The sequence below is a fragment of the Cinclus cinclus genome, chromosome 1, assembly GCF_963662255.1.
Source record: "Cinclus cinclus chromosome 1, bCinCin1.1, whole genome shotgun sequence".
Lineage (NCBI taxonomy): Eukaryota > Metazoa > Chordata > Aves > Passeriformes > Cinclidae > Cinclus > Cinclus cinclus.
The window spans coordinates 6177022-6189555 of record NC_085046.1 but is presented as its reverse complement, the minus strand read 5'-3'; the positions used below and the strand labels follow the sequence as shown (position 1 = coordinate 6189555).

At 43.2% G+C, this 12534-nt stretch overlaps 1 protein-coding gene across 15 annotated transcripts in view; it reads left to right on the top strand.

Moving 5' to 3' along the window:
- Positions 1-12534, top strand: part of KMT2C (lysine methyltransferase 2C) — a 190672-nt gene that overhangs the window by 153545 nt on the left and 24593 nt on the right. For all 15 annotated transcript variants that reach the window (XM_062506292.1, XM_062506335.1, XM_062506325.1 and 12 more), the window contains 8 exons: positions 785-923; positions 1193-1407; positions 1525-1598; positions 4164-4346; positions 4974-6839; positions 7871-8196; positions 8984-10803; positions 11871-11982. In XM_062506292.1, the coding sequence (XP_062362276.1) occupies positions 785-923; positions 1193-1407; positions 1525-1598; positions 4164-4346; positions 4974-6839; positions 7871-8196; positions 8984-10803; positions 11871-11982 (4735 nt within the window). The remainder of the gene's footprint in view (positions 1-784; positions 924-1192; positions 1408-1524; positions 1599-4163; positions 4347-4973; positions 6840-7870; positions 8197-8983; positions 10804-11870; positions 11983-12534) is intronic.

Below are 12534 nucleotides of genomic sequence, written 5' to 3'. Positions count from 1 at the left end.
TCTGCAGATGCATCTGATTCCTGAGGTACTTCTGTGCCTTTAAGGAAATTCTGGAGCAACAGTTATAATCTCACTTAAGTGATGTGATCCAAAGGCCAGGGTTAATTCTGTGTAGTAACATCTGCAAATACCATCTGCTGGAATGAATCTGCCTGTGCCACATTTGTAATACTGTAATCAAATAAATAACATTTTCTGCCTTCGTACTGCTGGGCTGGACATTTAATTAGAAAATGCTAATGCTCATTTGAGTAGAGTTATCTGTTTCATTGGTTACAAATTAGGGAGTTAGTAGATAATGAGGCTTACTTCAGTATGATGCTCAGGAGTCTCAGGAGAGGAGATGTTTAATTCAGGTGGCTAGTGGTCATCCTGCAAGGACTGAAAACCACCTTCTCCATGGCTTGCTGCTTTTGGATGTGGGTCTAATAAATATGAAGACCATTAGCTTTTAAGTTTATTACCTCAGTATAAAGTGCAGTACCATGGCATGGGCTACAGCAAAAGTTTTGGGAATCCATTTTTGAAAAAAAACTGTATTTTAGACAAGGAAAAAAAATCCGGGCAGGAATGTGATAGAGTAGAAAAGAATCCTTTAAGCTTATAGGGAAGGATTTTAAACTGATACAAAATATTTCCTAAAAAAAGTAAGATCAGCACTGTAAAATTTTAAAGCAATTTTCACTAGAGGTGACATTGTTTTCTGAAACAGTGAAAGGTTCCACGTGTGCCTTAGAAGCAGTCACCCTTGAAAACTTAAATGAGTGACTTGACTTCTTTCCAGGAGAGACTGCATTTCCAAGAGTGCCCCTCATGAATGGTCTGATTGGCCCCAGCCCTCATCTCCCTCACACGGCTCTGGCTGCTGGAGGTGGGCTGGGCACCTTCTCTCCCATTACACAGCAGCCATACACTGATGCCAGGTAAGTTCACATGGGGAATAAAAGATATTTAGTGTATTTAGCAGTAAAAAAAAAAAAAATTACAAGTAACAAAAACTCCTGGAGGGTGTTGTTGGTTGCTAATACTGTGGTACTATTAGTTCTTGACAACCACCACCAAACCTTGTGTATTCTTGCAGTGTGTTCACTGCTGAAATAGCCAACAGAATGAGTACTTTTCTAATTGAGGGTTGGTCTGTTTTGTTGTTTTTATATAATCTGTAAAACAAACCCCTTTTCTGGTCTGTCAGGGATAAGAATCCAGCATTCAATCCAATGGTGAGTGATCCCAACAGCTCATGGGCACCTGCTGCTCCACCCCTGGAAGGTGAAGGTGATACCATGTCCAATGCTCAGAGAAGCACCCTGAAGTGGGAGAAAGAAGAAGCTCTGGGTGAAATGGCAACTGTAGCACCTGTTCTCTATACAAACATCAACTTCCCTAACCTGAAGGAAGAATTCCCAGGTGATTGATTTATTGAATCAAGCTGAATATTTTGCAGCAAGTGGTGCATGTTGATTTGGAAGTATCTCAAATAGACTTAGCATCGTCCTGTGTACTGACACTTTTTTTTGGTTGCAGACTGGGCTACAAGAGTGAAGCAAATTGCTAAACTGTGGAGGAAAGCAAGCTCTCAAGAGAGAGCTCCCTATGTGGTAAGAACAATTCCCACCTGCATTTGCATGCTTCCAGCAAACATACATTTCATTTATATGGTTGTGTTGTTTTGTTTTGTTTTTAATAACTCAAGATCTGGGTTTAGTGAAAGTTCCCTTACTCCAAGAAAACCTTTTTAATCTAAGTCTGAACACTTCTACCTGTGTTCTTTGTTTTTCAGTTTTGGAATAAATTCTGTTAGTACTGTGAAATCTAGAGACATCAGCTGAGATGAGAACATTTGTGGCTCCCACTGCCTCTCAGTTGCATTTCATTCATGCTTCAAGTTGTCTTTGCTCTGTCTCTTTCTACACAGAATCTCACCAGTTTCTTCAGAAGGATAATAACAGCTGATCATGAGATTCCTCTCCCTTTCATCATCCCCTCTCACAGGGCTATTCTTTTTGTCCCAGTTAGAGTTGTGGAGTCTTTCAGCTGTTGAACTAACAATTCCAGAGAGGTGTCAGTGCTCACATCTCTGCTTTCCTCATTTACATCTACTCCTTGTGTTCTTGTTTTACTGTTCCCTGCTTACTCTCTTGTATTGCTTTGTATGGAAACTCTTCTGATACCATTTTTCTGATACCATTTTGTGAGGAGCATGAAGGACTCCATTTTTATCTCCAAAATCATTCTCCTTCTTCACATCTGAGTTAAGTGAACACAGGTACTTGTAGCAGCTGTCTGGAGTTCTGTGGTCATTGATTTCATCCTGCAGAACTTCTGCCATTCAGTGGGGGTGGCCATTAAGCTCTGTTGAAGCCTCTGTTGAAGCCTGTGTGCATCCAAATCTCAAAACTTGTATTGTTGATTCTTTTAGACTTCCCCAACAATTGTTGACAAATGTACTTTTCTTTAACTTCCATTCTCTCCTGGTTCTCGTTTTTATTTCTTCACAGCAGCAATTGGATGATCATTCTCACTTGGCAGGTTTCTGTGGATTTTGCAGTTTTCAGTTTCTTAGCCTTCCCCTACCTGCCCTTTTTTCACATAGTCCCCTCAGTAAGCAAACTTCATTCCTCTGCGTGCTGATGACTCAGAGTTTAGTAGTACTGCATCATCTTCTGCTGTCCAAATTCAAAATTGACCTGATCTCTGGCTTAAGAGGATAAATCGTATGCCAAATTCGTTGTCAGAAGTGGAGTACTTGATTTTTCTGAACCCCTTTCCTCTTGAAAGAATAATTCGCTTGTTTCTTCTTTGTATCACTTAGGCAGCACGATTACTCTGCTTTTTATTCAGTGTTGCAGTTTCAGTACCTTTGGACCTCTATGTCATCTTGCCCATGCTGTAGTTAATCTTGATGATTCCTTCTTTGTAGTATTTATAAGATAATACCCACCTACAGGGGTGGCATTTTTACTAATTCGCAATTATTTCTATTACTGATTGCTTTATTTTTCATTGTTCTTAAAAAATGCAGTCGTATCATTGTGATGGGTATCCAAAAGTCAGCAGCAAAAATTACTTCCCTTATGTACAGGAGAAGAGTGTGTGCTCCTGCACAGCAGTATTTCCACAGCAGGATGTGGTAATTCTCAGGACAGTCCTTGTGCTCCTGCCATGCAGCTCCTGTGGATGTTCCTGGCATCGTTCATACAAAGAAGCTGTTGTGGTGCCTCTCCTAAGGGACTTGCACTCAGGGGTTGAGTGAAGGCTGAAATATAATTCAGTGGAGTGTTAGTAAATTTTCACTATAGGCTTCTTAACTTTACTTAGCATGCACAATCCTATCACTTACAGGGAAAAATGACAGTGATTTTTCTGCTGCTGTGACATCGGTGCTCTCATCCATGTCACTATTTCATTGTTGGCGGAATTTATTAAAGCCTTTTCCTTGAGGCACCCCCTACTTGACAGCTGCAAATAAATTTGTGAAAAAGAGGATGTGATGGTTTGGTTCAGAAAAGAAATCACATCCTAGATTGGTGGTAAAACAGGCTCTTTGAAACTTCCATTAGATACTTTAAAGTGTCACTATGGCTGTAAAATGGCTCATTGAAGAGGAATTGCTGTGTCTCCATCCAGGTTTTCCTGATCCATAAGCCCATATCCTATGTTTATAGTGTTAACTGTTAACAGACTCAGATCTTTAGAGGTCATTTAATGGACTAGACTGTATTTTTCTTGTCACTGAAGTTCTCCACATTAGTGGCCTTTATTGATCCAAACATCATCTGCTGTGCTCAGCCTTCACATTGTAGACCACACCAATATGTGATTTGAAAGGTAAACTGGTGGGTTTAACGATTTCTTGGCACAGCACAGTGCCTGGAACAGACACCCTCCTGTATAGAAAAGCTTTGCTAATAGGTTTACTAATTTACTAATTGCTAGTAACCTCTTGGTTCCTTCCATATATGTTAAACACAGAATTTCTGCATAGGTGTGAAGTATTTTCTGATTGGAATTCTTTTTGAAGTGCGTAATGTCATTTCCATGAGGATGTGTGTGATTAAAACAGGCTGTACAAATAATTCGGTGATAAATTTTGTAGGAATAACAGATGCAGTGTGCACATTTAGAAGAAAATAAGTCTAACTGCATCTTTTTTCTTCTTCTAGCAAAAAGCCAGAGATAATAGAGCTGCTTTGCGCATCAATAAAGTACAGATGTCAAATGACTCCATGAAAAGGCAGCAGCAACAGGATAGCATTGATCCCAGCTCACGCATCGACTCCGACCTCTTTAAAGATCCATTAAAACAGAGGGAATCAGAACATGAGCAGGAATGGAAATTCAGACAGGTGTGTAGCATTTAGAGTATTTTGTTATTTTCTCCCTGCTTTTTATTGCGTTGTGGGAATCTGTTGTAATAAAACCAATTTGAATCTTTCTTTGTAGAAGAGTATACAGTCAGCCATTCTGCCTGGGAAGAAAATAGATGTTATCAGAAAATAAGCTGCTTGTAAAAAACCTTTTCTTTAAATTTTGACTTCTAAATTCTGTGTATTACAGAAAGGGGTTGTTCTATCTCTGCATGGGTGGTCAGTGCAGTAGGTTTTTATTACATATCCTGTATTGCAGTAACTTTGTCCTGCAGAGTGCTGCCTCACATGGGGCTGGGTGTCTCTCAAAGACCACACCAGTGCTGCATGTCAGTAACCTTTGTCTTTAGAGCATAAGGTTGGAAAGCAGTGATGCTCTTTAGGCAACCTGGGAAATGCTTATTCCCAGGCAAGCAAGATGCATGTCACGGTAATTGAACTTCACAAGCAGCTAGACTCTCTGCTCCCATTGCATTTAAAATTTGCAATTATATGTAACTGAAACTGGATGTGTCCTGAAGTTTTCGTTATAGATTCAACCATTAGAAAGATTTTGTAAATGCTGAACTTAGAAGTGTAATGTTTTTCCTCATAATTTTAAAACAGCAAATGCGGCAAAAAAGTAAGCAGCAGGCCAAAATAGAAGCCACACAGAAGCTTGAACAGGTGAAAAATGAGCAGCAGCAACAGCAGCAGCAACAGCAGCAGCAGCAGTTTGGTTCACAGCAGCACGTGAGCCAGTCTGGCTCAGACACACCCAGCAGTGGGATCCAGAGCCCCTTAACACCGCAGACTGGCAATGGGAGTATGTCTCCTGCACAGCAGACATTCCATAAGGATCTGTTCACAAAGCAGCAGCTCCCTGCTACGCCCACATCTGTGTCCTCTGATGATGTGTTCCTAAAGCCACAAGCCCCACCTCCCACTCCCACCCGAATCCCAGTACACGATTCACTGTCTCAGTCTCAGACTCCTCAGACATCATCACAACAGATGTTTTCTCCAGGTTCCACAAACACAAGGCCTCCTTCTCCGATGGATCCATATGCTAAAATGGTTGGAACACCCCGACCGGCACCCATCAACCAGAACTTTGTTAGAAGGAACACCATTGCCCAGTTAGATTCCTGTGCGGCACAGTCCTCCGTATCTCGGGAGCCGTCGGGAAGCAGGCCCTCGCCAGTCAGGGACTCGTGTTCTTCATCTCCAGGTAGCAGTGATCCCTATGCAAAGCCACCAGACACACCCAGGCCTGTCATGCCATCGGAGCAGTTCTCCAAACCGCTAGGAGTCCCACGGTCACCCATAGTTACGGAGCAGTCAGGGAAGGTTCCTTTAGCTGCTGGAAGCAGCGATCCATTTACTAAGCCGGCCCCTAGGACTGACACGTTTCAGAGACAGAGGGTCACCTCTGCTGATGCCTATGCACGGCCTCCATTGACTCCGACTCCTGCTCCTGTGGACGGGAGCCCTGGGCCTTTCAAAACTCCTCTGCGCCCTCCTCAGTCCCCACAAGACCCTTACTCCTCCATGCCGGCCACGCCCCGGCGCGTTGCCGTCGATCCCTATGAAAGGCCCCCTCTGACGCCGAGGCCAGTGGATAACTTTTCCCATAACCAGGCCAATGATCCCTACAGCCAGCCTCCCCTCACTCCCCACCCTGCAATAAAGGAGCCTTTTGCCCATCCGCCGCGGGTAGTGCGACAGCAGGGTGATTCTTTCCCTCAGTCTGGGCCCATTTCAAGGCCAGCTTCTCAGGACCCTTACTCCCAGCCTCCAGGTACTCCTCGGCCAGTTGCTGATCCTTATGCCCAGCCCCCAGGAACTCCTCGTCCCACTGCAGTGGATCCATATATGCAGCAGCCACCAACACCAAGACCTGCTCAACCAGCAGATCTGTTTGCTCAGTCCCCAGCAAACCAGAGACATTCTGATCCGTATGCCCAACCTCCTGGAACGCCGCGGCCAGTTCTCAATGATCCTTACTCTCAGCAGCCAGCAACCCCAAGGCCAGGGATTCCTGAGAGTTTTAACAGACCTGCCATGACAAGGCCAGGACTAATACCAAATAGAGATCCTTTCCTGCAGCCACCACAGAGCAGGTTGCAGGGCACTTTTGTCAGGCCATCAGACCCGTGTTCTCAAACTCCCAGGTCTGCAGGACCTGCAATAACAGATTCATTTAGCCATGGTGCAGCTACACCAGCACATGACCCATATGATCAGCCACCAATGACTCCAAGACCTCAGCCAGAATCTTTTGGAACTGGCCAGCTGGCCCATGATGCTGCCGAACAGCCACGGCCTGGGTCTGAGGGCACCTTCAGTGCATCTGGAAATTCTCCGATGACTTCTCAAGGACAACAGTTTCCCAAAGTTTCCCAAGTTCCTGGCCCAGCACCCACCACGGGAGTAACAGATACACAGAATACCATGAATATGTCTCAAGCAGATACTGAGAAGTTAAGACAGGTGAGAATTCTGATGTTATTAAAATTCTGGAAGTAGAATTGCCTTTGTTCTTGTTAATACTTGAAGTTTTTTGCCATTAAACATAACTGTGTAAGATTCAAATTATCTGAATTTACTTAATATGTTAGTTTGATCCTTCTGGACAGAACCACAATATACAGAATACAAAAACATCAGTAATTTTAAAGGAGTTTGGACAAGATCCAGAAAAAGAAGCAAAGGCTATATTTGAAGCCACTGAAGGCATGGATGGTTGGTCTGTAATAGTACTTTTAGCTACAGTCTGAGGAAAAAAAAGTATTTTAAAAAGTCAGTTTGTTCTCGTCCGTAACAAATGAGGTGTGAAACTGATTGTCGGTGACTTGTTCACTGGCTGGAGAGGGAGTACAGACAAAGATCTCAGACCACATGTCTGACTTTGCAGTTGGCCAGCATGTTGAGGTGAATCCTCCCCTTGGTCGCTGCTGTTCTTGGGGTGCATTCACTCCTGGTTTCTGTCTGTGAATGTTTGGCAAACAGCTCTTGCTGAGAGAGAGAATTACATTCAGCTTGTGGAAAGCTGGTCAATCTTTCGTTTGGAAGGAGGAAGTGAATTTAATAATGGAAAGCTGGTGGCATTTATCATACAGAGTTAAGAGTAAATTCTGCAGCTGTGGTGTAAAAACCTCTAGCTGAATTTTCTTCAGAGGTCCTCTAGTCACCTTTGTCTCTTAGAATGCACTTTTCCTGTTATGAGAGGGCCTGCATTCCTGGCATAGAAAAAGGGAAAGAGAGTTGCTTCTACATCAGTTGGTAGAATGGGATCACACCATACACTTTACCAAGACATCTGGATATTAAGTTGGGTTGCCAGCACCCTGCACCATTTGACCCCCCTTTTCATTTCTGAGGTGATTGTGGTAGTTTATGATATTTTCCTGTAACAACTGAAGGATTTTTTTCCTCCAAAAGGCTCAACCTTAGCAGAGTGTGACACTTCAAAAGATGTCAGTTGCAGTGTCAAACATAAGGATTTATTTTCTTTTAAACAGCGCCAGAAGCTCCGTGAGATTATTTTACAGCAGCAGCAGCAAAAGAAGAATGCAGTTCGCCAGGAAAAGGCCTTGCAGGACGCAGCAGCTCCTCCCCATGCAGCTCCTCTTCAACATTGGCAGCAAGACAGCTTAAACCAGATCTTTAACCGCCCTCCTCCTCCCTATCCTGGGAATATCAGGTCCTCTGTGGTCCCTCCAGGTGGGCCAAGGTTCTCCATGTACCCAAAGGAGCAGCGTGGGCCATTCCCTGGGGATGGGCAGTTCAACAGACCCCAGTTTCCAGGAGATATGAGCACCATGGGGATGAGACCTCATGGTCTGAGGTAAGCTCTTGGGTCTCTTAAACTCAGGGTACTTCAGGGGTAGACAGAGAAAGGGGGCTTTTTGGACAGGATGAAAAGTCATGTACAGGAGCTGGTAACCTTCCTGAACTCTGTTCGTGCAGTGGGTTTTCCCGGAACATTAGAATGTGTGTTTTACGCTAAGTGTTTTACACTGTTTTGTTGAAAGTAATTCACAAAATAGAGAAACTGCAGAATTAGTCAAACTGTGTGACCTGAAATACCTTGTTGTCTGTGGCTTTTGGGGTATTTCTAAAAAAAAAGTAAAAGATTGGACTTTATTTTGATGTTTTAATAATGAATATATTAATTTCTAATGAGTATGTAGTCAAGCATCAGCTTCTGTCTATGGCATTTTTACAGTGAATGTTACAATGTAAAATGAATACCATCGTCGACATACATTGTCATATCAGAAATTAATTTTTTCAGTATCTGGATTTATTTCAGTAATTTCTAAATCCACACACTGAGGTTTTTTTACTCTGAATTGCATTAACATGTATTTTAATTACTATGTTAGTTCTGACTGTCAGAGTTTTCTATCCATTATTATTATTATTGAAGTTGAAAACAGGTTGTTTATTAAACATAATTAAAGCAATTATTTTATTGTAGTCATAAAGCTCATTTAAATGTAAGTCTAATTAGTCAAAACATTCATTTAAATATCTTGATGAATGCATCGTGTAAAGCATTTTGGCGAACAGTTATTTAGTCATGAAAGACTGAGAAAAAAGACAATTTGGCCTTTCATGCTTTCTTTTAGATACGGGTTTCCAGGAGGTGGCCATGGTCCACCCTCGGGCCAGGAGCGTTTCCTTGGTCCTCAGCAGCCGATGCAGCGCCCTGGAGTTCCCCCCCAGCTGAGGAGATCCCTGTCCATCGATATGCCCCGGCCAGTGAGCAACCCACAGATCAATAACACGGCCGGGATCTCGCAGCATTTTCCCCCGCAGGGAATTCCAGTCCAGCAGCACAACATCCTGGGTCAGGCGTTCATCGAGCTGCGCCACAGAGCTCCTGATGGGAGGCCAAGGCTGCCCTTCAGTCCTGCTGCTGCCACTGTGCTGGATGCAGCAGCTCAGCACCAGCGGCACCCCGGGTTCCTGCCCAGGCAGGATTTCCCAGGCCCAAGACAGGCAGAGCCGCTGAGACACAGTTCTCAAGGAATACCAAACCAGTTGCAGATGTCTGCGAGTTTGGAGCACATGTCCCAATCCCAGCAGGATCAAATCAATCCTGAGAACCCACCTGCACTTGTAATGCGTTCTCTAGGTCAGCCAGTTGCTGATGCGTTTCCAGGACCATCTTTGTCTACATCTGCACCAAGTGATGAATCTGCAGACTTGCAGATTTCAAACCAGCCGAGTGATGGTCTAGAAGAAAAGCTTGATCCTGATGATCCTGCTGTAAAAGATTTGGATGTGAAAGACCTTGATGGGGTTGAAGTCAAAGATTTAGATGATGAGGATTTGGAAAATCTGAACCTGGACACAGAGGATGGGAAAGGAGATGAACTGGACACTCTAGATAATTTGGAAACCAATGATCCTCACCTTGATGATCTTCTGAGGTCTGGGGAATTTGATTTAATTGCGTACACAGACCCAGATCTTGATGTGGGGGATAAGAAAGGAATGTTTAATGAAGAACTAGACCTTAGTGTCCCCATTGATGACAAACTAGATATCCAGGGCAAGGCTGAAGAACCCAAACAGAAAGAACAAGGTCATACAACTGTTGCCCCTGCTGGGACCCAGTCTCCACCAAAGAAATCAACTACAGAAAGTGAAATAAAAACAGAAGTACTTTCCCCAAACACTCAAGAGGAAAAGAAAAAGGAAAATGAAAAAGGTGATGGAAATACTGAGTCGGCAAGTACTCAACAGGCTGCTGAAGTGGAGTTAAAGGATGGAGAAAAGGCTCCTGCCCAGCCTGCTAACCCAGAATTCCCTGACAAAACTCCTGCTGTTCCTAGTCAAGATACAACTGTGCCTAGTCCAGATGCTCAGGGATCTGCTCCACTGCCTGTTCAAGGAGCAGTAAGTTCCTGCGGTATTTCTGGGTCCACCCCAGTCCTCTCAAGTTTGCTGTCTAGTGAAAGCTCAGACAATGCTGAAGCAAGAACTCTGGGATCACCATCTCAATCTCTGCCACCCACACAAATGAACCATGGATCAGGTATTCCACAAACACTCATGACACCTGCTGGACAGATCTTGGAAAACACTTTAAATTCAAATCTGCCCATGGTTCCACGAATGAACCATAATTTTTCTCAAGGGTCACCAAATCCAGGATTTATTCAGGGTCAATCATCTAACCATAACTTTGGGACAGGACAGACATCTAATCAGACTGTGGCTGTACCAAACCGTCCTGGTCCCAGTGGCATCTCTGGTCCCCAGCAGATGATGCTCCCTCAGCCATTAGCTCAGCAACAAAACCGTGAGAGGCCACTTCTGTTAGAGGAACAGCCACTTCTTCTTCAGGACCTCTTGGATCAGGAGAGGCAGGAGCAGCAGCAGCAGAGACAGATGCAAGCCATGATTCGCCAGCGTTCGGAGCCGTTTTTCCCCAATATTGGTATGTGGGTGTCCTGTTAGTCTGTGTTCTGGTTGGTGTTTTAAAAATGCAGCAACAAATAGTTAAATAATCCATAGCACTGCTAGAAGCAGGTGTAGATGTAGAGATTCGAGATGGTATGATAAAAATCAGCCTGCCTATTAGGGAGTATTGAGCATGGAAATAGAGCATGTAGGTGGAATTCTGAGCTCTGTGGCAAGGCTCCTGTTGTCATTACCAGGATCAGGGTAACAATTCTGCTTTACTGATAAAGTTCGTGACAGCTGTGTCACATACTCTTTATACTTTAGGTTCTCAGGAGATAAGAAGTAAATACATCCTTTGTAAACAAAATTAAGTGATCAAATGCAGTAGCTGACCTTTTGATATTTCATCTATTGATTTTATGTTTATGGTTTTTTGGTTGTTTTGTGACATTGTTTGCAGTATTTGTTGTGTCACAAGAAAATGGATTATCAAAAGCAGTTACTAACCCACAGTCTAGGCAAGGCTGAGAAATAGCACATGTAATTCTGCTTGTACTAAAAAAAAAAAAAAAAACTAAGAAAAACTGTTGTTGCTTGTTTAATATAACCTAGCAGTTTGAGTGTTCAAATTAAGACCATTGCCATCATTTAACTGATAGTGAAACACTAAATTTTGAGAATGATTGAAGTTGTAACTACAATGACCATCAAGGCCATTCTCATTGGTGCATTAGTGATGGTGTGCCAGTTGAGATCACAGAAACAACTTCTCTTCCTGAGTCTTAAACCTATAAATAGAATTTATTAATCTGTTGGATCACAGGCCAGATTTGGTCTAGAGTCCTTCTCAGACTGACCTGCTTTTGTTAGTATGTTGTAGCTGAAAACAAGGACTGCTGTTGCTGGACTAACTTCTCCTACAAGGATACGTGAAACTGCTTCTTAACCTTGAAAAGTGGGGAAGACAATTAATGTGAAATAGGAATGCAGTTAATGTTTTACTGAAGATTTACGCATGAACTATATGTAAACAAGTAATTTCCATTTAGTAACTTAAAACGTTCAGCTGTGTGGTTCACTGCTGCTGTTTTTGTCTTACAGATTTTGATGCGATTACAGATCCCATAATGAAAGCAAAAATGGTGGCTCTTAAGGGGATCAACAAAGTCATGGCACAGAGTAACATGGGGATGCCACCAATGGTCATGAACAGGTAGGCAACACTTAATACCATTCTTTAGGACTACAGAATGTAAAAGGAAATGACAGAGCTCAGGGAAACTGTGTGCAGGAAATACAAAAAAAAAAAATCTATCATGTAATTTGCATTCTATGCTAACACAGGATTATCTCCTAGGAATAAAGCCAGTGTGGCAGTAGGAGCTATAAAAGGTATTCAAATGCATCAGACTCGTGTTCCATTTGTTATGTCATGGGTCAACATGGCTTCACTGTTGATGCTCTTCTTGTTTTCCCACTTGCTAATTAGGTAATGACTCACCTCCCATGGGCTGTGCTAGAAAACTGGGGATGGCCATGTAACAGTGGAACCTCATGTTGCATCAGATCATTTAATGCTGGATATAAGTAACATTCAGCCCAGGTAGTGGAAGTTCCATCCTCTCATTAAATCCCTTCTGAGGACAAAAAGGAGCCATGAACTGTGCAGGCTGCACCATGACTGTCCTTGGCGTAGGTGGGGAGTCCATGGGCCAGGGAGGATCTGTGCCTGTTCTTTTTGTGTAGCCCTTCAAGCTGTCCAGTG